Here is a 27,647-nt window from a genome sequence, read left to right as displayed (position 1 = left end):
CTAATAAGATTTCACATGACTATATTTTTCATTGTGTATAAATCATAAAACAATATTAAAGAAAACTGTATGAATAGTGCTAAAGTTAAAACGGGTCAACTAAAAAAAACGAAGGTTGTATTTTTTTTTTTTTTCCATTTACTTACTACTCACTCCATCCCTTAATTAACTATGTCATTTCTCTGTTTGGGGACTGGGGTCGAGGTTCACCTATGCAGCTATGATCATTTGTTTCAAAGACAATTGTCGCACCAGTTCCCAAGACCCTTGTTTCCAAAGACATTTGTCACCTGAAAACATGCTTGCTACAATTCATTTACTCAACTCACTACCTCTATAATCACTTGCTCACTCTAGTAATGGAAAACATCGATTGGAACTCAACTGTTGTCGGAAAATTCTTCGGTCCAAATGCACCATTAGTCCAACAAATCGTTGTTTCACGATGGCTAAGAAAGGGGACAATTACAGTTCACAACACTGCCAATAGTCCTTACTACATCTTTGTCTGCTCACACGAGAGTGAATCTTTTGAACTTAGGATTGGGTAATGGTGGCCAAGGCAATAACGAGAATGGAGATGATGGTCATTAGAAGTGTTGATTTTATGGTTTGTTACTTTTTCTTTTTAATTATTAAATTAGAGTGAGTAAAGTGTGATTGTGTGAGTAATTTTGTGATTTCGTCCAGTTGGTCTAGTATATCAAATATCAATGTGTAATTTCTTTATCTTTCCAAAACTAGATTTTAAATCCATGTTATGTACGGTTTTTTTTTTTCTTTTGCTAAGCTAATTAAAAGAATATTTATGTAAGCTAACGATAGGGGTGTTTCTAATGCTGAGTCGAGTTCAAGTTCGAGTTTGGAATATCTCCACTCGAGTTTTGACCGAGCTTTGACCGAATTGAGGTTTGACCAAGTCAATTTCGAGTAGCTTGTTAATTGATTTGATCTTAGCAGAATCCTTATATAGTGTAACATTTGTTCCTTCTCTTTAATTTTGTATTATAAGAAATATACGAAGTATATGTGATGATATGAGTACGTAAATGTTATATTTATTCATTATTATTGCAAAATAAAGTTTTTGAATCAATTTTTTTTTTTAATATAATAATGTATAAAAGAATTCGAGTTTTTCACGAGTTTTTGAGTCGAGTATTGAGCAACTCGACTCGACTCATTAATATTTCGAGTCAATTTCGAGCTCGAGTTGAGTTCACTCGAGTCAAGTTTTGACCGAGTCGAGCTCGAGTAGCCTACGAGTTGTCTCGTCTCATAAGCACCCCTAGTTAACGCACTATGACTCTAAAGTAAAAAGTGTGTTTGTTCCTAACTTTTCGAGCCGAGCTTTGTTTGTATTTGATCTATTAAAATATTGAAAATTTCAAACTACTTACCCGCTCATTAACATCCCTATATGTAGTCATTTACCCCCAAGGTAATTTCAAAAAAAAAATGTACCCCCAAGGTTTCTAAGATATGGTGCCTCCATGTTTTAAAATATGAATCATGTAATTCTACCGTTTGCAAAACAATTCATCAAATATTGATTTTACGTTCTTTTGTTTGGATAGCTAATGTATGTGATGCTTGAGTATCAATCATTAACTTACTAAATGATACATCATCAAACGGGGTTGCAAAGTTGAGATTTCGATTTAGGACCTCAATTCTAATGGAAAAATCCATTCTAGGCTTTCAAATTCTAAAAACATGGGGCTTTATATCATGAAAATATAAGAAACTTTCGTGAAAGAATCACCTTAAAATCTTCTACAACCTTAAACTTATGGAATCACGAATTTGGAATTTTGTTTAAAGACTTCAATTTTGAGGGAACATCAAGTTGTGTGTTTCTAGAACTATGAGAAGACATGGCTTTGTATCATGAAAACATAAGAAACTTTCGTGAAAAAAACACCCTAAATCTTTTACGAGTCAAGTGGAGTTCTTGTTTGATTTGTTTTGATGAGTAATATTTTAAATATCAAACTTTTATGATTTTTATTGAGATGTAATTAGAGGCAGTAAAGATTTAAATGTGCCCTGACAAACATGTCAAAAAGAAATGGAATGAAGTTAAAAGGAATGTAGAGAGTATTCATTAAAATTCAAATAAATACATAAATAAAGAAGGAGAAGTACAAGTGCAAACTAAGATGAGATGAATGAGACCTATGGAAACTCATTGTTGGCGATTTACAGAATCATAACCAAAATTTATAAGCGTAATTCAAACAGAGACATAATTTCCAGAAAAGCCTCTCACTGGTGGAGAAGTCTGATGTCTTGGTGTAAAGAATGATTCAGAAAGTTTCATTTTAATCGCTCATTCATCATGCAAGAATATTTCAGGTTGAACTACATGATTCCAATTGCTAGCAATGAAACGTCTTATAGCAATCGTAGGAATCTCACCAACAATATACATTACCTGATGTAACCCACTTGCTGAACATAGCCTCCAAATCCTCCTTTTGAAGTTGACCATGGGGGCAACAAAGTCCAGAGAACTAGAGAAGTACCTTTAGCAGCAAGACGAGACCCAGCAAGAGACCAGCCCATGGATCAGAATGAAAAGTATCATTTGTTCTCTACGTCTCCAATCTTCATTATCACAACTTGGCTACACACACGTCTTCATTTTCACAAAATAACTTTTTTGTCCAACAGATTCTTCTCTTTCATATAGCAAACTTCTGATGGTATGATAGCTTTTTGAGAGGGCAACTCAGAGACAAAAAGTAGGGTTTGAGCCCAGCCAGCATATTTCCCATACCTAGTAACAAATGCTTCAGCCACACTACTGCACAGCTTTGGTGTCATACGGACACCTGCAAGCTCAGGCATAAAGTACCTCGTAGCAACCTGCCCAAACAACCGTCGCCGATAGAAGCTCAACAAATCAAAACAATGACTTTAACAAGAGAAAAAATCAAGAAAATACAAGCAATTGAGCCAAGGATAGCAAACATCCCTTGATTGATGCATGCAACTTCTGCAATATTCAGGTGCCCCCCAACTACCCAATACTATTTATGTGCACATTCCCTTATTTGGATTTTGGAGCTCTTGAAATGAGCAAATAAACTGAGTGAGAGAGTTCTAAGAGCAAAGGAGCAGAAAATATTATTGAGTACATAGAGCTAGGTACACCTGTGTATATATTGGAGCTTCTAATTGATGTAATAGTAAACTGAATTCAAAATTAATCATAAATCCTTTTCCTTTAATTAACCAACAGTGTTTGGTTTGTGCAGAGCAAGCAATCAAACTCCTCAGGTGCAAAGATATTCTACCCCAAAGATCCAAAACAACAAAGAGAAACACTTGGGGGTGGGGTCTTGGTTTATAAGGATCCAGTCACCATGCCAGATGTTAACTCTACGCCAACCATTAAAGGTATAAGTCATGAAAGATGAATTAATCTGCAAAAGATACAACTGGATGGAAAAAGCAACCTCTCAGCAGGAAACGAAGATTGTTATGTCAGCAACCTTCATGACAAATGCAATAATAATTTATATTTTGAACGTAGACCTTGTTCACAACTGGTTTATGAATGTATAGGCTGGACCCTAAGCACTATAAGCAGAGCATATCCTTCAGGTTGAGCTATCATATAACTATCTAACTAGAATAATGTATATATGCCACTACATACGCTACATATCCATCAAACATTAGAGTTCACACCATGGTTGTGACAACCAACTGAAAATTGATAAACGTAGACCATATTTAAAAAATACTAAGGAAAGAAAACTCAGCTATCAACATCAAAGGCCCCTTCAGCTTCCAAACACTCGCTCCTATTTGAAGCTAATTGACGCAGACTAGCCACCCTCATGCTGCTTTAGACATGAGAATGAAAGTTCTAGTCAACAAGGAGCCCCGAAGGCCCTCACCTATGATGCAACATCACATATGATCTGGTACTTTACCTTTCAGCATTTCAACTATCCCACTTAGTCCAATCCTTCTTTTGTTCTACTTGCATTCATTTGGTAAGGTATAGTAGTCAAAAGCACATGCTGCTTTACATGCCTGAATAGTTTCAACAACACCGTGTTATCACCAATCCAGTACCTCTCATGACTACATACCTATTTATTCTGCTTTTTTAGTTATTGTCTGTAAGCTTAAGCCTTGCAGACCTTCACGACTCTATAGACCCTTTTATTGGTTCATCCTAAAGGGACTGTTTTGATTACATAGTCAAACTTTGAACAATATACAACATTAATAATTATGTAAGATGTTACATAGATGTGATGATAAAATTGGGACGGAGAGAAAAAAAAAATTATATGGTGAGGATAAGAGATCATGTGAGTAGGTAGGAAACTAGGAATGTGCGTGATAAGACTGAAACCAGATGTTATTTTCAAAGAATTAGGGGTTTTCTTTAGGGGGGGAAAAAGCAAAAAGGTCCAACAGATTGATATGTTCATTTTATATAGTGTTTTATCCCCGCCCCTTGGTCATAGTTAGGAGTATTTTCGGCTCTTTAGAGCCACTTTTATTACTAATATGCGTTTTCTAGTGTTTCCGTACTTGCGGTATTGTTTTATAGGAAATTGCGGATTTGGAGCATTTCCCCGGACTTATTTGAGCCATTACGAGCATTAGAGTAGGAACGCATTATTATGACCACATTCCGAAGCCCAAGGCCGTGTTAGAGCAATTAAACTGGTGGTTAAGGGCTCGATGAAGAAAAAGAGTTCGAGGCAACGGACCGTGTTTCAAGACTCAAGAGGAAATTCGTTTGGGCCAAGAAAATAGCCCAATTGAGGATCCCAAGTGAAGAAGGCCTTGCCGAGAGCTCGCCCGACCGGGTAAGGGTAAGCCCTCGCCTTGAGGCGCGCCCGACCGGGCGAAGTATATGGGAGAGAGCATCCTTCGCCCTGTCTCGCTCCCGACCGGGCGCGAGCGAAGACTTAGAGAAGAAAAAGGCGCGCTTGACCGGGCACGTGTATTTATTAAGAGTTTCAGCGATTTTAGTCTTTCTTTAATTAGGATTTTTAGGCTTTAGTATAAATTCGTTTTATCTTTAGAGAGTGGATTACGTTTTTCATTACGCTTTTTCTCATTAACAAAATTCCAGATTTAGTTTTAAGCTTCGATTAACACTTGTTTTCTCTCCATACTTTTGATTTATGCAATTCATCCTTTCCGTTTAATATGGTAACAATTTCTTTTCCTTCTTATTTTAAGTAATTTAATTGCTTTAATTAATTATGACTTGTTTAATTGTTTTGCTTAGCTTAGATTTAATTATGTGTTAGTAATTTTATTTCTAGGGTTGTGAGGATTCATAAATAATATGAAGAGGTAAATTATTATTGTTGATTGTTAATGCTTGATTAAATTCCTATTGATTGTTATAATGCTATGCAATTAGATTTGGCCAGGTTTAATTGTATGAGTTATGCAATATTAATTCGAGATGTTTAGGCTTAGTTTCAATAGGCAGGTTAATTTATAAATGGTTAAGTCAAGATTCGAGAGATGCGATTTAATACCGATAGATTAATTTTGTGATTGTAATACGTAGCGAAAGCCCTTTATGATCTAATTAATTTATGCATTGATGATTGATTGTTGATTTCCTCCCTTATTTAATATAGCCTTTTATTATTGATTTCCTCCCTTATTTAATTCGCTTAGTTTAATTCTCACAAAACAATTTGGTTACTTGATAATTTAGATTATATTAATTAATTAAAAATAGAAAGACCTGTTTCTCTGTGGATTTGACCCTACTTCCTTATCTATATTAGGTAGTGGTTTTAGGAATTATTTTTGATTAGGTGATACGACTTTAGCCTGTCACAGATCCAATACCATACTGACCGGAATTTTTAGGTCCGGTCCCTGGTCCTAAAAAGCCATATTCCGGTTCCAGTAACTGTCCGGTCTGATTGTTTCTGGACCGTATGAGTAGGTTGCAAATTCTTTTACTAGTATGAGTTTACTAACTGACCATTCTCATACTCAACTCAATTACTTACTCCTTGCCCGCCAGGCCACCACCCATTTTCTCACTCTCTCCAGTTTTTTTTTTTATTTACTTTTTCTAAATTTCTCCACCACTTCCTGACCACCAGAAGTTGCCTCAGTATGCAACTCTTGTTTTCAATCACATTTCTAATAATTCTGAATGTATTACAACATAAACGTCCCTCTCATATTTTTTTTATTTTATTTTAACGTGTGGTTATTAACTCCTGAAATCACAATGCCAACAAGAGCAAGAGTGTGCAACATAGAATAAGTTGAAGATGGTGAATCCATTATATTCTAAAAAGCGGGAAGTCAAATGCACAGAAGTAGAAAGTACGGATGCAAAGAGGCTCTTTCCACTATACTAAAAAAGGTGATGACTACTAGACTACTTCACAATTTGGGCTCAGTTCTCCACTTATTGAAATAAGTTTTAGCGATAATAAGTAAAGTTTAGCATAATTAATTATTGTTAAAAAAAATTAAGTAGCAAAAATAAGTTTAGTTTAACAATAATAAGCCTAAGAGAAAAGAGCCACATAAGAAGCAAATGATCATCATAGCCTAACGCTTATAGAATAGTCTTCAACTTTACAATGAAGTTTTAGTATTTGGGAAGGAAAAGGAGGGGAAGAAGTGAGAGAGAAGGAGAAGGAAAGGAAGGAAAAATTACGTGAATGGAAGATGTTGGTTTAGAAGGATTTGAATTCGACAGAAGATTTGGAAGGAAAATAAAAGGGTAGCAAGTTAACAACCTTTCACAAGTCTCATTATGAACTATTCTTATTTATCTGAACGTTGGAAGATTGAAAATTTTAAAAACATCAAATTTTCAACCAATGACAACTTCCACAGCTACTTGGGAAATTAGACCAAAACTTTTTGATTTTATGTATCAAAGGATACAATATTTCTATCCTACCGATGCACCTAAGGCGCACTTGAGGCGCACCTAAAACACACTTGAGGCACATATAGGCAAATTTCTTTAATTATTTAATGTTGTGCGCCTCACTTCAAAGAGGCAAACCGAGGAGCGGCCAAGGCGCAGCAAGACCTTTATCGCCTCATTGCCCCTTGAGCCTTTTTATACATTGGTCGGAATTCAGAGAAGATCATCTGCCAACACTGATAGTCCATTTCAAATAAGTTCAATTGAAGGTTTAAGTCGTTTAACGATTAGGTAGGCAATTTGATGCTAGAAGTATTTGGCTTAGAAAAAGCATCAGGGAGCACACATGACACATCACAAGAAACAGCTCACCCCCCTTTACTTAAGCCTAACTAATTGTTATCCAAACAAAAGAAATTGAACCTTCTATTCCTCCCCTTCCCCTGCCCTCCAAAACTTCTATCCAACAACAATGTCAGTAAAAAAGAAGGCCATAATCACTGACGAATTTACAGTTGTTTACCTTCCAGACATGTGTGTCAACTGGAACTGCATGATGTTGATCCAGGGAGAAGAGAGCTATACATGATGCCACCTTTGGACCCACACCGGGAAAAGTGGAGAGTTCATTTATGACTTCTTTAAGGTCCAATTCACGCAAAGAAGAAAGCCACTCAACACCACCACCAGGCTTCAATTGCAGGGCTTTTACTGTGCCAACTATATATTTTGCTCTTTTCATGCAAATCAATGGAAGTCAAGTTACAAACAATGACAAGAAAAGCTATGCACTCTGACAAAGGTAAGAAGAGGACACATTATTTATAAAAAAAAAAAAAAAAAAAAAAGTAAAAAAAAGGATGCATAAAGGCGTATTGGGAATTGTATAAGATAATCTAAAAGGCTGAAAAAGTATAAAATAAAAACAGAGCGGAGGTGATGGCCAAGGCACAGAAGATCACAGGCAAGATTAGAGGTGGGCACCGTGCCGGGCCGGGCCGTCACGGGCCGTGCCTGGCCGTGCCCGGTGCTGGCTCGTGCCGTGCCAGCCAAGTCGCGGGCCGTGCCCGTGCCGTGCCACAATTTGGCACACCCCGGCCCACGTGCCTGTCGTGCCGTGCCGTGCCGGGCAGCGTGCCGAAGTTACTTTTTTTTTTTTTCTTTTTTTTTAATTGATATATATTTTTTTTAAAACAACTTGTAAAATAAGTATATTTAAATAAGTTTATTAATTTATGTTTATGTTTATGTTTTTGTATTATTATATTGTTATGTGCTTTTTATTATTAATTTATTATAGTTGTTTTACTCTTTATTATTTATGTTATTATTATACATATTTATTATTATTTAGCAAAAAGTAACAATGCACATAATTTAAAAATTTACGAGTACGATAACACAAAAATTGATGAATAATTTATTTAATTTTATTATAAGTCGATACGATAAATCGATAATACAATAATTTATAATGATAAAATCGTATAGTAATTGATGAATAACTTAACTTTATAGCTTATTTTATATAAGGTGCAATAATTTTATTTTATTATTATTATTATTATTTTATAATTGATGAATAATTTTATTATTATTAACCGTGCCCCGTGCCGTGCCACGGGCCGGTCGTGCCGACGGGCCGTGCCAGCGGGCCAGTGTTCGTGCCGACACGCCGTGCTCGTGCCTTTTCCCAAAATCGGTGTTCACGGCACGGCCCACGGCCCACCGGTGGGCCACCGTGCCGTGCCGTGCCGTGCCTCAGGCGGGCTCGTGCCGGGCCCGTGCCTCGGCCGTGCCGGCCCGGCCCGTGCCCACCTCTAGGCAAGATATAACAACTTTTTTATTATGTATTGGCAACCCTCACAATAAAAGTATCTATTGAGTTGTGATTGCAATAGAAGCTAAATTATTTTTATTTTCAACATAAATCACATGTACCTCATCTTCACAATGCCACTTAAATCGTAAGAAGTTCATGTTAGTATTGCATTCACACCAAAAACAATCAAAAACCAAACAATTGATAGAACTTAGTGCGGAGCTAATTAGCTCGTGTCAAAAAAAATCATAGCACCAAGACTTACACTAATTTGTTCACCAATGTAGCAGCAATAGAGGAGGAGCTCAAAAGATCTCAACTCAAAATCTCAAACTGGTTAAGCAGCCTTTATAGTGACATCCAACAATACAAAACCATGACATTCCAAGCACAAAAAATCATGATATTTTGACCAATCAATTTTAGTTGAGCATACATGAAGTTATACCTTATAAGTTATAACAATAAAAGAAAAGAGAAGAATTCCTTTCTGTTTGCAAGCCATTTAATCTTCACGAAAATTAAACGCAAGTGATTCAAGACAAAAGACAAAGAAAGTGACAAACTAATCTAGATGCAAAATGAGGGGAAAACCAACCTATAACCAAAGCCAGCCTCCCTTAGCTCCTCTTCAGAGATCATGGCCAACCGCTCCAATGATGGAAATTGATAAAATTGAAACCCCTCAACACTCCCCAAATAATGACCTAAAGAAGAAATGTAATCAACCATTCGAGTGATCCTTTGAATGTTATTATTAGATGAACACAAGAACTGAATGAGGCACTCCAAAGGATCCTGCCTAAGCACACGGGCACCAGCCAAATGGGGTGCTAGCTCAGAAAACCTCTGATCAAAGGCTGCAAAACTCTCCCACAAATCAGCCAGACGAATACCCACATTGAGAAAATCAAGCAAAGCTATCTTAGCATCCTCCTTCTCAGTGAAGTTGGAAATGGAACTGGAATTAGAACAGATAACCGGGTGAAATTGGTAAGCGACATCACCATTTTCAAGGTGCTTTAAGGACACCAGATGAGACTTGACAACGCCAGTGTATTGGAGTGTCCCTGTTTTCTTCCACCTGAAGGTCTGTCCAGTTGGAAAAGTCAGGGGCAAAGACAGCTCTGATTTCCCCAAATCAAGGGGCACCCATTTATCGGTTGGCAAGTTTTGGATTTTGAGAATTTGCGAAAGAGATCTCTTAGACGGTCTATTTGAAGAGTGGGACAAAGTTTCCGAGTTGAGGTTCGTTTTGGTTTTAGCAAACTGGGTGATGTCCACATTGCGCGGAGTTGGTGGGGTTGAGGGAGCTGTGCACTTAACAGCAGAACCAGGAGAAGTAAAAGGTCTCCTCCGTTTCATGATTGGTGTTACGAGTTTTACAGCGTTTCCTGAAACTGGCAATAAGGCATTGGAGAAGAGTGGTCAACCACTCCATAATTCATAGCATATATCCTCCAATGGACGATAATAATATGCTAGTTGTATCACAAATATGCAAGCCCAACAAATTAACATGCTGATAATTTTGTAATTATATCACAATTATCCAATTCTCCATAATAATGGCTCATCGAGCCACAACCAAGAAACGATGAAGCACAAGAAAAGTTCCATTTAAGCATGAAATGTTATAACTTCCTAAATTAGGGAAAATTATCCCAACTCTGACATAAATTAAGACAAAGCAATGACAATATCGTTTCAAATTAACTCGTAATCTTAACTGAAAACACTAGTTCTGGATTCAGTAGTTCAGAACTTATTCAAATTCTCGCCAAAAAAGAGAAGCAGAAAACAGATTAAAATACTCACTAATAATTCCGGCGACTTCAAGTTAACCTACAAAATCGATGAATTTTCCGAAACCCAATACGAGCTACCGTTAGAAGCATGCGATACCATTAAATTTGAGTTGATAGATCAACGAACATTTGAACAACGAAAATTTTTATTTGGTTAGGGACGAAAGAACTAGTGTTTGAGGAGAGTATGACTGAGTAATTGTAGAACGAGTGGGAAACCGGAAAATGTATGGGTACTTTGGTCTTCATAAAACATTTCCAACATTTACTATCTCTATTTCAAATTATTTGCACTAATTAGACATTTATCTCATATTTTAGGTCAAATCATTGCATATAGTACTTTTTTTTTTTTAACTGCATTACTTGTGTGTGTTTTTGCATTAATCTAGGGTTCAACAATTGGTAGTTTCAGCTTTTGATAATTGACATTGTCAAAATAATTATTCCGTTAAGAAATTGAAGAAGAAAAAGTTCAATAGTGGCTTCAATGGAGCTCTTGAGCGGAGGAAGTTAAACACCTTGCCCTTAAAGTTGTTAGTTGCCACTAAAGTTGTTGCTCTCCATTAACGACGTCACTTTATCTTTATTTCTGATTTACTTAACATTAATCTTTATTTTAAAATACAATATACTTACTCCCTCCTTTTTTTAATACTTGCTCCAATTCTCCATACGCGAAATTTTAGGAAAAATTAGAGAAAGTAATAAGATATGGAGGTAGTGGGGTTAGCTGGAAGGTAAATTGAAGGTGAGAGAATCTAAAAGGGCGTTTGGCAAATGGGAATGGGAATTTGGGGAATATAGGGTGGGAGTGGGAGTGGGAATTAATAGGTGAAAATTCATGAAATAATCTCAATCCTTTGTTTGGCATATTTTGGAAATAAGATTGAGAAATTTTAAATCCTATGTTTGATATGTGGGAATAATAGAGGGATTAAAAGGATAATTTACAAGATTACCCTTTGCAAATTAAAAAAGTGTAAATATATGTTATAAAAGAGGGGATAGTATTGTCTTTTTAACAATTCAGTGAATTTCCCCCAAAATATTATCCCCCCCCCCCTCCCAAGTAATAAAATGTAGGGAATACAAGCTAATTACTCCCAAGCCCATTCCCATTTTATATCATAATTCCCACCAACCAAACATGGGTTTATAAAGATTAGGAATTATTATCCCATTCCCATCCCATAATCCCACTTACCAAACAGCCCGTAAAGATAATAAAATATAATTCTATTAGGTTCCACTAGTTGAGAGAAATGAATTAAATATTGTAAAAGTTTTTCAAATGAGGAAATGGAGCAAGTATTTAAAAACGGCCAAAAATGGAAAGTAAAGCAAGTATTTAAAAACGGAGGGAGTATTAGTTATTACTCCATTTATTCAAATGCCAAACATAAATTTACATTATTACCACCAAAAATTGTCTGTCCTAGTGGTTTTTGCTCAATAATACTAATGATGCTAGATATGCAAACATTTGTAACCCTAAAATCACTTGTTTACCTATTTCCCTTATTAATATTACCAACAATTAAAGCTGTGACACAAATTCAAGCTGTGAAAGAACTCCCCAGCCGTGACTAGTTGTGACGCACGCGCATTAACTCAAAAACGCATTAGTTTGACAAGAAAGATATTAGCATTAAAAAAAAAATAATAAAAAAAAAATTAAAAATTAGAGTGGAATTTACCTAAGAAACCCCAAGTAGAATTATACCCCCAAATCAAAGGTGCCAAAAGTGGAATTTTGCCAAATTTGAAGCATCCAAGATGAGAATTTTGCAACAATATTTGCGCAATGTTTATGTCATGGAAACCGAGCAAAACAAAAATTCTCCTCATCAATTTGCACATGATGAATTGACAAACTCAAAAACGCATATAATGCAATTCCAGTCGAAATCAAACAACAGAATTTTTATTACGGAATTCCAAGATTTATCATAATAGCTCATCAGTGATGAGTATCACTATTGTCTTCACCCTTCGCCTTTCTTGCAGCTGCTCTTATCTGACGCTGCTCTTCCTTGTACACCCTGTTCCTTCTTTGAAACTGCAAATTAATCAAACAAATATACTTAATTACGTAGGAAGCCTCAAAATAAAGTATGCCAATAATGTGCCTAACCATGTTACTGTATTTTTGTAGCTTCTATCCTCATCACTTGAATTAATTAGTGGCAAACTGGGTTACACGATCAAATATATTAATTATATTTGAAAAGGAGATAGCTTATATGCATCTTATAATCTAATTACGATGGAGGGAGTGTAATTTGGGACAAGATTAAAGCTTCTAATGAGAGCCTCCCTCCCCAGATGTACTCTTGGTTGGAAGTCTTGGCACCATCAGTGAAAACTGCATGAGCAGGGATGTTTCCACAATCTGAGCTACCAGAGGCATTGGCAATTAGTTAAAGTGGTAACCTCAGATCATGGAAACCAGGAACAGTAAAGAAAAAAAATAATAATAACTATAAAGCAAGCATATTATCAAAGAAAGCAAAAGAATTCTCCATTGGCAACCTTCAAAGCCTAGCTGTAAAAGTTATGAGTTATGACATAGCTAAGCTATAGCCATCATGAAGATTTATTCTCATTGTTCCTAAAAACTGTCCATTTTTAGATGTGCCCAAGACATTCCCCAAATTCCCATGATGACACTAGAAAATTAATTGGATGAAGGAAATACAAGGAAACAACATCAAGTAGATGCCACCTTTGTTTTTCATTTCTAAAAATATAATGAGCACTTAAGGGGTATGAACATATATGTATCTTTACATCATTTCAACTGTATTACATGTCATTGATGAACTAGGAAGCTCAGATTTTTCACCAACAAAAGGTTGGCTTATACTTCAATCAATCTCAAACAGAATAGATAACCAGATTTGGTCAGTTATCATAGACCTAGTTTGCTGCATCACCAATGATCTGATATTCAATTTCAGAATTCCCATTCATTTCCTGCAGCAATCTTCAAGAAGAATTTAAAGTTTTACGATTTGTGTAATGAATTCACACTCCATCATGTTGAAGTAAACCCGAAATAACAGGAAATTGTCATCATCAACTGGATTTTCCTACAAACTAATTTTTTTTATATATATATATTTTTTTCTAAAAAGAACCAAGAAATCATGTATCAAATATTGTATAGTAAAGAGTCCAACAAACCAGCGTGGAAAATTTGTGCGCCAATCACACTATACATCAGAAATGAGGTTATTCGAAAGAAAGTACGGGTGGCAGGCATAGCAGACAAACTACAGGAAAATTGTCTGCTTTGGTTTGGACATGTAAGACAGAGACCCAAGGGTGCACCGGTACGAAGAGTGGAAGAGTGGGACCATGGAGGGGTTAAACGAGGGAGAGGGAGACCGAAAATGACTTAATTAGAAGAAGTTAGGAAGGATATGAAATATATGAATTTGCATGAAAATGAGGTATTGGATTGTAAGGGATGGACGAGGAAGATTTTTGTCAATGACTACACGGAATGATCACTTTTGGTTCATGTAGCCGACCCCACTTATAGGATTAAGGCTTTGATTTATTGATTGAATTACACTATACATCCGAAATTGATAAACTCATAAAGACCACAAGACATACATTCAAAAAGAGGCCTGGAAACAGCTTTATCCCACAAACAAACCCAATAAGAAGCCTTACTTCCAAAGTCCTTGTCATTACTCCCCAATTGTACACCTACTTAATAGCTAGAAAAACAGAATCATCAGGGGTAAAGACAGGTGTAACATACCACGGATCACTTGAACCTGCTTGAATGAGTCCAATAGTTTGCTTCTACTGAAGGTTTTACATAATATACATGAAACAATAACAAATGAGGCCACAAAAACACCTGACTACTAGGTCAATATAGCATATTGGGGCAATTCTGTAACTTTCTGCACCTGCATACCGTGCTCTAATAACTGACAGCTTACATGCTTCTACCAGGTGACACTATTTACCAGCAACCATCAAACCTTCAGAAATCTCAGTTGTTGTGAAAAGGATCCCACCTAAAACTGAGCTACTAAAACCACTTACCACAACAGATTTCTGAAAATATATAAGCCATACCTTGGCTAAGAAAATCGCTTCTAAGTTCCAATATGACATTATGGATTAGTACCCAATATTGTCACTCAGACTATAGATAGAACCCAGAACTAATCTAAACACTAGGCTTCATAGCTTTATACATCTACTATTTTTATTGCTAATTTACTAATTTAGCTTGCTCAAAGACCAACCATGATAGGGTCCCATTCTCTCTCCCCTTCACCCACTCTTATTTTCATAGCCTAAATAGACTTGTATGATATCTCCGATCTCTTTCTGGGCTTTAGATAACAATTGTAAGGATGTAATAGAAAGAGAACGGGCGTTAATTTGGCAAATGGTATTCTTAATGATGTTGGCAATATAAAAGAGTGCCAACATATGACGAAGGAGTGAAATAAGGTTCAATTTGGAAATGTTCAACAGGAAACCCCAAGAGGGGTTAATATTAATGAGAAATTCATGATACAATACATTAAAATGCCTTAATCCGTAATTTTAATAATAGAGATCAACGTAATTTTCTAAAAATGTTCAATTTCCTTCAATACATAATCACAACAGTAAGTTACTAATGATTTTTTGTATGGTTGTACCCAGGTCAATTGATTAACTCAACCGTATCATTTCATATACATTTAAAAGTCAGACACTAATCAACAAACAATCAATTTTACAATGACAAAGCCATAATAGTTTGAGAAAATTGGCGATCATAAATCAAGTAAATATCCAAAAAATTGCAAGCAGCAATCTTCGAAATTGTTAAAAGGGAAACACATCAAACCAATCGCCATATCTTTACAAAAAAATATAAAAATAAAAATTAATTATAAAACCAAGATCTAAAAAGAAATAATGAGCAACAGGCAATAATAAAATTAGGGTTTTTATAATCAGAAATGGGGACGATGAAAGTGAAGAAAGGAAAATGAAAATGGAAGAGAGAGAAAGGTAAAAGAAACCTCTTTGGAGTGATGAAGGCATTCAAGGTAATCTTCGCGAAGGAGAGAGCAGTCCTTGGGTTCACGACAACGAGACATACACTCACTGAAGTCAATCCAGAAGTCGTAGCATCTTCCCTTGTTCCCTGATATTCCCCAACCCGACGCCATTGTTTTCTTTCTCTCTCTTCAACTCGTTTTTCCGAAGGAGAACGATGATTATTTGGTTTTGGAGGTTTCACTAATCACTACACAGACCTGCCAATCTGCTCATCTACTTTGCATCGGGTCGGGTCAAACCTACCATCCTCTCATTTTTGTTGATCTAAATTATTTTTTTTGTATTAAAAACAAATTATTTGTACATAATAAATTTTTCACAAACTTTAACGTGTGGGCATTGGCCAATTATTACGGGGTTACTCGGTCAATGTTATAAGTAGTCATATGGTATAATCAGCCGCACACAAAACGCGCTGTAATTTTTTTTAAACATATAAAAATTTATTACTGCTATTAGAGTATACTAAAACTTGTTTTACCTATTCTAAAAAAAAATAAAAATTGTTTTACCTGTTTCAAAAATAAAAAACTTGCTTTTACCAAACTAAACCAATTTTTTCAAATAATAAGGTGAAGAAAATATATTCTTAAATTGGGTCAATTTCTATCTTTTACTTTTGTGATTTTGCCCCGTCTTTCATTTACTCGTACATGATTTTAGATCAGATAGATCTATAATCTATTATGCTCAGTCAAAGTTTAGATTTTTAATTTTCAATTTAAATCAAGTTGTGTTTGCCGTATTCACTTCATCTTTTGTTTTTTTTGCTGAAATTAAAATATTCATTGAAATTAAATTATTTTTACTAATTGCTATTATATTTGTTTTTAAAATTTAATAATTTTACCGATTAAAACTTTTTTTTACCAAACTAAACTTATATTAATTAAATTTAAATTAAATTAAATTGAAAAAAAATTAAATTGAAATTATCAAACTTAAATTATGTTTACTAAATATTATTTGAATAATGTGAATAGAATAGGACCTTACTAGTGAAAACAATACTTCCACTATTGTTTATTTGTTGAAAAAAAAGACTTTTACACATTCCCATGCAAGACTTTAATTAATAAAAAATATATCTAATTATCAATAAGTAAAAATTATAAAAATTAAATATTATGAAACTACTCATGGAAAATTGGAAATGTAACTACTAACAAATAGGAAGTAATAACACCGGAGTAGTATTGGTTCTTTCACCGTACTTTGTAAAAATAATCAAGAAACTTTTTTGTTGCCATGTCACTCAGCTCTTTTTTTTTTTTTTTTTTTTTTTGGGTAATCTGTACAGATATCATTGAACAACGTAAGTCATAACTTGAGTCCTGATTTTTCGAGAATCAATTTGAATTATATCAAAACTTACCCACTTTAATGTTACTCCCTCAATCCCTATTTTATTGCTCAAACAGCAAAGTTCACTTTATTATGAAATGAGACAAAACACAAAATTGTACACATAGGATTATAAGTGGTGTTAATGATGAGAGAAAGGGAGTAGGAATTGGGGTTGCAAGTAAAAGTATTTACCAAATAAGAATGGAGCAGTCCCAAAAGGACACTCCAAAAATATGCAGGCACAAAAAAAAGGGACTAAGAGAGTATTTCTTTGCCCATAACTAGATGCCCAAAACATCATTTCTTTGTATTAAGGAAACTGAAGTAAAAGATTTACAACCAGTAGAACAGAAAATACAAGATATTGGTGAACATCTCCAAAAGACTAACTTGCCACAGCTTGCCCCTTTCAAAGCTGTGACTTGTCTTCATAGAATGAACTAAAGATTCTAATCCCCTCGATGATTTTTTCTTTTTTTTTTTTTTTGAATGCAAAAAGATGGAAAAGAAACATCCCCTGCAACCATATAATGAGTCTAAAAATGACATGTATCACCATGAAAATATAAAATGTGCCTACCATATCTTTGCATTAACATCAATATAAGATTTTAAGTCTACATTGGGAAAAAAAAAATACAGCAAGAGCCAAAATCAAGATACTACGGAGTAGGTTAAAATAAAAGGAGATCCAGCGACTACTAGAAGGGAATGGATACAATGGGTACAAAAATTACGTCCTGAAAAGGGTAACAGTTCTCATAATCCTTTGCTTGTGTCCTTGTCCTCAGCTACAATTTAACTCCCAAACTCTTCTTACATTGCTTTTGTCTTGGGGACCTTCTTCTTTACTTGCCGTCTTGGCATAGAATTCTTCATGCCAATGAAGAAAAGCAAAGCGCCAAAAAGTGCCAAATTCTACAAAGTAACAGCTTATAGCAATGAGAAACACTAGTACCTGAATTCTAAAGCAGAAAAAGAAGGCAAGCAAGTCTGATGCAGAAATATGTACACTGTGTACATCTTTTAAACCTCACCTGGGTAAATTTGATAAAGAGTTGCGCAAATTCCTTGTGATCAGCATCATAGTTGTAAAAGTCGTACAGGATAGGGGTAGCAAGCACTTGGTGCAAAATCTGTATGAAAAACATATAAGGGAAGCAAGACAATCTTAAACCATTACACTACTTGGTTAGGGGCTAGAGGCTGAGCTCAAAAGAGGGACAATAAACTAATGTCTACTTACGAGAAGATAAGCTCCAAAAGAGCTTCCCAATATGAAAAGAAGACTCCCAAGTCCCTTCAAGGCTATTGAGGCAGCAATTAAATGTTGCATCTGTTAACAAAAAAGGGAGAACAGCTTAGCAACAGTGAATAAAGTATTCAAGTAATAATCAACAAGATATTACTTAATGCGATGATGGTAATAAATGAAAGGGAAAAATGAAATTTCACCTCAACTGGAGGCAGTTTAAACCCAGTGTGTGATAACACATGTTTAGAAAAAGCATTGAACTTTGGACGCAATGCCCTAGCCGCGGGCCCACCGTCAACACCAAAGTCATTGAACCTACACAAAAAAGAAAAAAAATTATAGTGTAAGGACACATTAATGGTAATGTAGTAGGTCCACAAGCAAAATAACCACCCTAGAAGAAATGGTCGTGTTACAGACTTGCAGATTCACACAAACAGAAAATATAGCAAAGAAAGCAAAGAATAATGGAGAAATCATAACGTAAAGAGAGAGGTTATGCAACTCTAAAATATTTTAAGTTCACTTTAAACTTTAAAGCACATCATTCCCATTAAGTTAGAGAAACAATCCACACATTTTTTTCAGGGCAATGCCACAGCCATAACGAACATCCCTTTTCTTATATGGTAATGCCAAAAAAAAAAAAAAAAAAGAAATACTTATGTCAAAATCTTGGGGTAAATACCCAAGGATTGAATCCCATCTACATCATTTGAACTTTGTAGGTTGACACCCAAAAAAAGGACTAGTGATTGCCTAACACATCAATATTGAAAATTAAGAAAGCTTCCTTAGCTTTGCAATATGTCAACACTTTTTCCCAAAACTTGATCTTAAAACGTTACAAGCATTACAAAGCATATTCATGAAAAGTAGCAAATTCCTTAAGAAATTAACCATGAATGTAGGAAAGCCTCCAACAGAAATGGGAAAGCATGATCAAAATAAGAGCACAATCACTATTTACAAATGCATTAGTTTATAAATGATAACAATTTCCAAAATCACAAGGTAAAAAATAGGACATCAAAATATAAAGCTAAGCCCCTTCATATAATATGTATACACTCCCTTAGTTCCTAAAGTTAACTAAAAAAACATACAATATATATACACTCCCTTAGTTCCCAAAGTTTCGAATCACTTGGATTTTGTACGGTCACTAATGCGCATCATTGATCATTAATATTTTCGAACATATAAAACCAAAAATATACAAAGTTAAATTTTGATAATTTATATTGAGATGATAATAAGTGAAACTATGCACATCTTTTACATACATTGTAAAATACGGACAAAATTGATTTGAAGAAAATACAATGATAACAGTTCTCGCAACACAACTGCTTCTAAAACGATTTATTAACTTCCAAGAGAATTTGCGACTAGAGACAAGTCGACAAAAAGTCAAGGAATCATCAGATAACAAAGATCTGAAGAGATTGAAGTCAACAATCACATATGGGAGACTGATCTAGATCTTAAATCAGATCAAATCAATCAATTGCATTGTTTTATCACAAATCCACTGCTCTTAGCACTGAGTTCACCTCTAAAATTGAATGCCAATCACTCATGCAAGTCGGCTAAATTTGACAGTGAAGAACACAGCTATAAGCATCAGATCAATTAACATCAAAATCAATTTGCAACAAAGACCTAAATTTCAGATTAAACAAAAACGCACATTTCAAATTCCTCAGTACTACAACTTTCTACTCAAAACCCGAAATTCAACAATTACAACTGCAATCAACAGATTAACTTAGAAAAAAACAAATATTTAAAAAACGAAAGCGGAAAAACAAGCAGATCTAAAAGAAAAACCAAAAAATTAAGCATTAAAATCAGATTCAATTAAAAAAAAAAAAACTCACTCTTGCCAAACAGAGAGGATGAAGACAGATACAAAGAGTACTCTTCCAACAAACGACATAAACGCCATTGATATTGATTGATTTGTTTCTCTCTCTAAACACAGTTTTCTCTCCTCGATCTAGCCGTAAGATAGAAGACAGAGATTCAATGGAAGAAGTGAGAGAGAAACAGTGAAATTGCCGCTTGAGATTTCAAACGCCTTTTATAAAATTTTAGTGTTTGTCACTTTTTACAAAACCATGAAAATAAAAGTAGGTGGGAGGAGAAGGAAAGAGATATTTGCGAGGTTGAGAGAGTGTTGGTAACGCGATTTAAATATATGAGAGATAGTATGGGGCCTACTGAGTGTTAACACGTCTGACGGGCCAATCAGTTTAGTTTTTTTAAATGAAAGTTGTGTGATGTGGATGCATGTGGTCGCGAGTGTTGTGGTAGTATGCTCAAGCGCGTTATCTCAGCTATGGAGCATCTATTTTTTGCTATCACTGTTTTAATGCTTTTTGGTTTAAATCTTTTAAACCCTCCGTTCCCATTTATTTTTTACGTTTTCATTTAGGGGTGTTTGGTATGGGTTTTCATGGGAAATGAAACAAAATCAGATTACTATTTTCGTTTGAATCCGTTTGGTTAATCACTAGAGTAACACAACCCGTTTCTGGGTAATAACCCATTCCACCGCTTTTATTTTCGATGTGAAAACTGGGGAAAACAAATCACGTAACTTTCCTATAAACAAAAAAAAAAAAAAAAAACCAAATCTATCCTCTTCTCTCTCTTCTCATTCCATAATTCCAAAAAAATCCCAAATTTGATTGATCGAATCTCCAGATTACTCTCAATTAGACCAATTTTCCTACCTCAAATTTCCTGAAATCAACAATCTCAACAAACAGGTTTGTTATTTATCAATTTTTTTTTTGTTAAGGAAACCCTAGATCTTGAATTTGTGTTGAAATTTGTATTGAATTTGTATAATTTCGATTTTGATTGTTTGTATTTTATTTGTATTTTAATATGTTTAGAATATTAAAATACAAACAATCAAACCCCCCCCTCCTAATTTGTTTCCAATCCGTTACCTATACTAATTTGATACCAAATGCCCCCTTAGGGCGTTCCTTTTTACTCTTCACATTTAGTTTTTTCCTTTTTTAGTCATAAAATTACGACAGAATTACCCTTGCTTTATAATATAAATACTCAAATGTCACTACTTTCCACGTGCAATTGTACTTTTTGTCTTATTTTTATGGTTTTCCAATACTCATTAATACATAATCTCTCCTCTCTCTTCTACTTTCTTCCTACGTTTGTTACCCCACTTGTACAATTTTTTTTATTTTTTAACTAAAATTGTACTATCAATCATTGATTTTATGCTAATATACCTCAACTTTATACTTACGATTCCTTAATAACCGCGCATAATTCCAAACGTCAAAAACAAAAGGGAACGGAGGGAGTACAACTATAACTATAGTCTGGTTTAAATTCTTGATTAAGGTTTACTTTTATTAATTATTGTAAGACGGGTTAATGTCACTCTAAAAATATTGAAAGTTACAATTTTTATATACTACAAAAGTTACTTCTATTTTTATAACAAAAATATTACCCTTAAAAAATATTTATAATGTATTAGATTAATCATATTAGCGTTCAAAGCATGTATTTATTAGAAATTACACATTAAAATACAATCAAACTTTTATACAAAGTACAAGTTATTCTTAACGGGGTTAAAGTTACCATAAAAATTGTTAAAGTTACCCTTAAATTGATCATCTTATAATAAAATTAACGTAAGTCCGCCTTACACAAGACTTATTGCCTTGTTTTTGCTTACGGAGTATTTGATTGGGTCTGATCTGATTTAATCTAATCTAGGGGCGAGCAAAACGGGTACGCAGTCAAAATTATAAGAATCGGACCCGGAATTGGTTGGGACCGGGTCCTAAAGTTCGAAACCGGAATGAGTTCAACCGGTCCTAAAATTTAGGAATTGGAATTGGAACTACCGGATACCAGTTCCGATTCCAGGTATCCACTTATGTATATAATTGTTAATATATAATAGAAATTAGCGTATAATACTTATATGTATATATGCATTAAGCTATTTTATTTATGTTAGGTATTAAACATATTTTCTTTTATAAAACTAACTAATACCTTAAACATATTTTTGTTTTTTTTTAAAAAAAAAAATATTTAGTTTAATATATGTTGGGTAATCGGGTATCCAACCGGTTCTGGGTCTTAAAAATTGAGAATTGGAATTGAAACCGATTGCAACCGATTCCTTAATTTATTAATTGGAACCACCGGGTCCATTTCTGGTTTCGAACCCGTCGGTTCCTAGCCATTTCCAGTTCCAATTTCGGGTACCCGGAATTTTTGCTCACCCCTAATCTAATCTAGTATGGTTTGATCTGATTTAATTGTTTGATTAGACTAAATTTAACCTTAATTGTACGATAATCCATGATGAAAACACAATATATCAAGTGGGATCTTGTTAGATTCGTAATAATGTATATTTATCGATATGTAGTTTTAATAATTTTTACATCACGAAATTACAGATATTTAGCAATAAAAAAAACCGCACTCAAAATGATAAAAGTGTGTCAGAACTTATTTTTTCATATCTGATCTTAACTTATTTTTTCTGAAATGAGTATAAATAAGTTGACTAAACAAGGCCTAACTTCCTCAAAAAAAAAAAAAAAAAAAAAAGGTCTAACTATATTAGTCCTATCCGATCTATGATTTTGACCCAACTAATAAAAGATTGATTTGTCCCAATACAAATTGATTGATAAAATTCGATATTACCATAGTATGTAATTTTCTTAAAATTAAAAAATGGAAATTTGATAATTACCACCAACAATTTTTATTTTAAAAAGGATTAGTCTACTATGACACTATTTATATAATGATCGCATACTCAATTTTCTAACTTTTAATACCAGGCAAACTTGGTTTAGTGGAAAGGAGAGCATCTTCCAACCATGAGGTTGGAGGTTCAATCCCCAATAGTGACAATTTGGAAAGTGGGATTCCCTTACCTGCCCCCCACTCTCCCAAATTATCTAGCCCGCTAACTCTAACTAGATTGACCCATGAGGGATTCTGGCCTGATAGGGCCTTCATCTTACCAACCCCCCTTAAAAAAAATAAAAAAAAATAAAAACTAACTTTTTATGACAACTTTCCAACCCCTTAATCCTCAAATTTTCTAAACTTTTATTATACTATGCTTTATTTTTATTTTTGATTAAATGTTATCACTTGTCAGGTTTTCAGCATATAACTTCCACCATCATCCAAACATCCTCATTTCCTCACATCCAAAAATGCGAAGTATATACAAACTTTCCCTTAACATATAGTATAAATACGTACCAATCATTAAAACAAGGGTACTAAGGGCATCATTATTGGTGAACAAAAAAAAATGGTTCATGGGTCACTATCACCATTTCTCTCTCATCCACATCAACCCAACAAACCATTTACAATATTCACTCTTAACAATGAACACTAAACAATGGTTCATCATCAATACTCCCTACCCCACCTTATTTTATTTTTGTAAATATAATCTATTTAATTCATAATTATAATTTATTAACTCGATGTCAATGTAATTAATTGACGTATTTAATTTTTTAATCGTGATTACTAATTAAGAAATTATCGCGTTTTTTATCAGCTTTTTTAAAAACTAATTCTTGTGATCAATATTTTTAAACAACAACGCAGCTAATTTTAATTAACATAATTAAAAAAAAAGAGGTACAGATCGTGATTACAGTACTACAACTATAATCAAGTACATTTTTTTTTTAAAAAAAAAAGAACTACTACACATCGTTTTGTAAGATGTCCTTAGGGATAACCATTTGTTGTAAACCTAATTGCGTAAGTTCTCGTTGTTACCAAATTTATTCCATATATGTGCGACCAAGTCGTTTTTTAGCTGCAAATGAGTCTGTTGATCCTCAATCTCTGTTCTACGAGTGAAGTATAAGCCGATATCCACAATACGATCAGTACGGTACTCGGTAGTGTCCTCATTAGCGTTGCCTCCAGCATTCATAAACTCATTGGTATTAACGTTATTTTGATACGTCTCTCGTTCATCTTCAACGATCATATTATGTATTATGATGCAGGCGAGCATGATATTGTGGAGTATGTCGGTATCCCACGCCAAAGACGGCTTTTTAATAATGGCAAAACGAGCTTGAAGGACCCCAAATGCGCGTTCAACGTCTTTCCTTGCAGCTTCCTGGTGTTTTGCGAATAAACGATCCTTACGAGCTTGTGGACTCGTAATGGATTTCACAAAAGTAGCCCATCTAGGGTAGATTCCATCAGTAAGATAATACCCATTCGTATAATGATGACCATTGACTACGAAGTTCACAGCAGGTGTTCGACCATCTAAGACGTCTTCGAACACAGGGGATCGATGAAGCACATTAATATCGTTGCAGCTACCTGGCATCCCAAAGAACGAATTCCATATCCATAGATCTCTGTCCGCAACTGCCTCCAGTACGAGAGTTGCAACTCCTGCTCTTCCTTGATACTGCCCCTTCCATGCGTGTGGACAGTTCTTCCAATCCCAGTGCATACAATCAATGCTGCCTATCATGCCAGGAAATCCACGTTCTTCCCCAATACGTAGCAATCTTTCCATATCTGCGATGTTTGGACGGCGTAGGTACTGATCACCGAACTGGTTGATGACACCTTCTGTAAACTTTTGGAGTGCCAATCGTGAAGTAGCCTCACTTACACGGACATACTCATCACAAGCGTCTGAAGCACACCCGTAAGCTAGTTGTCTAACGGCCGCAATGCACTTTTGAAGTGGAGACAACCCAAGACGACCTGCCGCATCTCGCCTTTGTTGAAACCAAGGGTCATGTTGGGTCACTGCGTTGAGAAGGCGCTCAAACACATGTTTACGCATTCGAAACCGGCGCCGGAACAAGGAACTTGGATAAACTGGGACTTCCGCGAAATAGTCATTGTATAACCGTGCATGACCTTCTTCGCGTCCCCTATCCTTTCGTGGCTCAGTAGATTTGCGTCGGCGTTGCTGAGTGGCAGCTTGAATAATTGGTGGAATGTACTCATGCATTACGTGTTGTATCATAAGACACACTTCATTACGTTGTTGAACTCTAAGCTCCCTTCCCTCATCATCCGAGTTAGATGAAGATGAAGAGGAATCGGTTGAGCTTAAGTTGAAACTGTTTGAATTCATTTTCTACGTAAGAAATGTAAGATAGAGTGAGGTTTTCTAATAATAACTGCAAACGATTTATGTGTTTGTGTGTAAAATAAATGAAAGAATGGTGTTTATTTATAGTGAACTAATTTGTAATTCTTCTTCAGAAATAACTAAATATAAAGAGACAAAGATCACATGGGCTATGACAAACACTGGATTAGAACCACACAGAAATTGAATGGAGAAGAAGGGTTTCACATGGGCTAACAAAGGGGAAATTAAGATACTGACACAATTATATATAAAGAGACAAATTGATATAATTGAATAATGAGACAAAGATCACATGGGCTATGAAAATGGGATAGTGGAAAAGATCCATTTTACTGATTAATTGATAAAGTACAAATAATTGGAAATGAGTACAAGATGTTGAACTGGAATTGAAAACTTATCACTACTGAAAATGAAGATTACAATGCCTAAGCATCATTAGTGAAACTTTTAATTTTGTTCTGAAGTATTACTATCATTTCGTCTTCCCACTGTTCTCGGTTTACTTTATGTTCTAGACGAGCTAGTTGCTCCCAGTGGATCCTATATATGTTGTTCTAGCTCAATTTTCCGTTGTTTCCTTGCCTCCTTGTGCTCCTGTATTTCAAGCCTCTTCATTTTTGCTTCGTTTGACACATTCATCGAATCCCCAAATAGCTGCATTTGGGTGTTGAATGTTTCTAATTCCTTAAATGCTTCACTTGATGGAGCTTTACCCTTCAACCTCGACTTAGCCTTTTTAATTCCTTTAGCACGAGCTACTCTCTCATCACCGACACCCACGCTGGTCGGTGTGGTAGGTGAGGAATTGTCACCCTCATCCCGTGTCCTCTTCCCACTACTTCCGCTCCCTACAGACTCATCCATCAGTGGAGTTGAATGTGGACGTCCCACCGAAGGCTTGAATGTTTGTTGGTCCAAGAAAGACCGGAATTTGTCCCACTTCCTAATTTGGATCCATTCCTCGTAGAAGGTGAATCGTCCGAACGAGTTCTCATGGATTTTGTGGGCCTCTTGGATAACATCATCTTCGTTATAGCCACTTCCCTTTCACTTTCGGGCCTTATCATAGCTTCCGCACCACTTTAACACGGCTTCAAAGATTCGCATCCACCTTCCCTTCAAACTAGTAATAGTTCGTAGGGATATTTCAACTGGATTCGATTCCCTGGCAGCATCGTATGCGTCCAAGACTCTGTTCCAAAATACACCCTTCTTTTGATTTGTGCCGATAATTATGTCGGTGCTGGTGTTCATGTAGGCGGATATAAGAGCCGCAGTTTCTGATCGCGACCAACATCTATTGTTTGAACAACCAACACGAAATTCCGGAGTTGATTGGAATGGTTGCTATAACATTTGAGTGAAGTTTTGATGGGGGGAAGGAGTTTCATTTCCTTCACCATCATCCTCGCATTCTTCATTTGCCTCATCTTCTTCAGATAAGACATTGCTCGATTCCCAAATATTGGGATTCGGTTGTTGTGACGGAAAATAACCAGATGCAGCACCATATTCACCGTAACCCATTGGTGTCATGGATGGATGTGGGAAATTTGAACTGCTTTGAGAAAAATTAAAATTTTGAGGGAAATTTGGTGGATTATATGGGAAACTTGACTGGGGTCTTTGAGGATAAACACCAGAAAAATTATGGGGAATATTTGTGGGTGTTTGTGAAAAATTATGGGGATTTGGATAGAAATTGGCTTGATTTGGGATAATATTTTGACCCAAATTTTTTTTTTCTGCTTTCTATTTGTATTGGGGTTGGTATTAGCATCCATAATTATAATTTATAATTGGAAAAAATAAAAAATTAATATTAATAGTAATAATAGTAATAATAATAATAATAATAATAATAATAATCTTAATAATCTTAATAAACAGAAATAATAATAATAATAATAATAATAATAATAACGATAATAATAATAATAATAATAATAATAAATAATAATCTTAACAATCTTAATAAAAAAAAATAAAATAATAATAATAATAATAATGATAATAATAATAATAATAATAACGATAATAACAATAATAATAATAATAATAATAATAATAATAATAACGATAATAATAATAATAGTAACGATAATAATAATATTAATGATAATAAATAAAAATAATAATAACAATAATAATATTAATATTGGTAAAAATAATAATAATATTGGTAATTAGTGAGGGGATTTTTGAAGAGAAAAATATAGTAGAAAAGA

At 34.8% G+C, this 27,647-nt stretch overlaps 4 protein-coding genes across 4 annotated transcripts; all 4 read right to left on the bottom strand.

The window, feature by feature from the left end:
- Positions 1 to 2,151: 2,151 nt before the first annotated feature.
- Positions 2,152 to 11,177, bottom strand: LOC110717545 (N-glycosylase/DNA lyase OGG1-like). Its single transcript, XM_021896272.1, has 4 exons — positions 10,542 to 11,177; positions 9,322 to 10,123; positions 7,425 to 7,635; positions 2,152 to 2,871 (listed from the first exon to the last, which is right to left on the bottom strand). The coding sequence occupies exons 2-4, from the start codon at positions 10,086 to 10,088 to the stop codon at positions 2,650 to 2,652; spliced, it is 1,200 nt and encodes a 399-aa protein (XP_021751964.1). The 5' UTR covers positions 10,089 to 10,123; positions 10,542 to 11,177; the 3' UTR covers positions 2,152 to 2,649.
- A 1,049-nt stretch (positions 11,178 to 12,226) lies between these two features.
- Positions 12,227 to 15,856, bottom strand: LOC110717787 (NADH dehydrogenase [ubiquinone] iron-sulfur protein 5-B-like). The gene is made up of 2 exons (XM_021896552.1): positions 15,583 to 15,856; positions 12,227 to 12,593 (listed from the first exon to the last, which is right to left on the bottom strand). The coding sequence occupies exons 1-2, from the start codon at positions 15,730 to 15,732 to the stop codon at positions 12,495 to 12,497; spliced, it is 249 nt and encodes an 82-aa protein (XP_021752244.1). The 5' UTR covers positions 15,733 to 15,856; the 3' UTR covers positions 12,227 to 12,494.
- A 1,423-nt stretch (positions 15,857 to 17,279) lies between these two features.
- On the bottom strand, positions 17,280 to 20,351 carry LOC110717627. Its single transcript, XM_021896374.1, has 5 exons — positions 20,108 to 20,351; positions 18,425 to 18,539; positions 18,216 to 18,305; positions 18,007 to 18,105; positions 17,280 to 17,887 (listed from the first exon to the last, which is right to left on the bottom strand). Exons 1-5 carry the CDS (start codon positions 20,173 to 20,175, stop codon positions 17,786 to 17,788), a joined length of 474 nt encoding a protein of 157 aa, XP_021752066.1. The 5' UTR covers positions 20,176 to 20,351; the 3' UTR covers positions 17,280 to 17,785.
- Positions 20,352 to 24,030: 3,679 nt separating this feature from the next.
- On the bottom strand, positions 24,031 to 25,395 carry LOC110717963 (putative nuclease HARBI1). Its single transcript, XM_021896765.1, has one exon. It carries the CDS (start codon positions 25,393 to 25,395, stop codon positions 24,031 to 24,033), a length of 1,365 nt encoding a protein of 454 aa, XP_021752457.1.
- Between the last annotated feature and the right edge of the window lie 2,252 nt (positions 25,396 to 27,647).

This window comes from Chenopodium quinoa, unplaced genomic scaffold (genome assembly GCF_001683475.1).
Source record: "Chenopodium quinoa cultivar QQ74 unplaced genomic scaffold, ASM168347v1, whole genome shotgun sequence".
NCBI classification, from domain to species: domain Eukaryota; kingdom Viridiplantae; phylum Streptophyta; class Magnoliopsida; order Caryophyllales; family Amaranthaceae; genus Chenopodium; species Chenopodium quinoa.
The sequence above is the reverse complement of the archived record's forward strand: the minus strand, read 5'-3'. Positions and strand labels throughout refer to the sequence as shown.

Excerpts from the sequence above, each read along its gene's own strand:
- LOC110717545 (XM_021896272.1), bottom strand. The coding sequence starts at position 10,088 with ATGAAACGGAGGAGACCTTTTACTTCTCCTGGTTCTGCTGTTAAGTGC. Across the intron at positions 7,636-9,321 it reads GAGGCTGGCTTTGGTTATAG|AGCAAAATATATAGTTGGCA; the intron begins GTTGGTTTTCCC and ends TTGCATGAAAAG. Across the intron at positions 2,872-7,424 it reads TTGACACACATGTCTGGAAG|GTTGCTACGAGGTACTTTAT; the intron begins GTAAACAACTGT and ends TTGTTTGGGCAG.
- LOC110717787 (XM_021896552.1), bottom strand. The coding sequence starts at position 15,732 with ATGGCGTCGGGTTGGGGAATATCAGGGAACAAGGGAAGATGCTACGAC. Across the intron at positions 12,594-15,582 it reads GCCTTCATCACTCCAAAGAG|TTTCAAAGAAGGAACAGGGT; the intron begins GTTTCTTTTACC and ends ATTAATTTGCAG.
- LOC110717627 (XM_021896374.1), bottom strand. The coding sequence starts at position 20,175 with ATGGCGTTTATGTCGTTTGTTGGAAGAGTACTCTTTGTATCTGTCTTC. Across the intron at positions 18,306-18,424 it reads TTAAACTGCCTCCAGTTGAG|ATGCAACATTTAATTGCTGC; the intron begins GTGAAATTTCAT and ends TTTTGTTAACAG. Across the intron at positions 18,106-18,215 it reads CTTTTGGAGCTTATCTTCTC|ATTTTGCACCAAGTGCTTGC; the intron begins GTAAGTAGACAT and ends TTTTTCATACAG.
- LOC110717963 (XM_021896765.1), bottom strand. The coding sequence starts at position 25,395 with ATGAATTCAAACAGTTTCAACTTAAGCTCAACCGATTCCTCTTCATCT.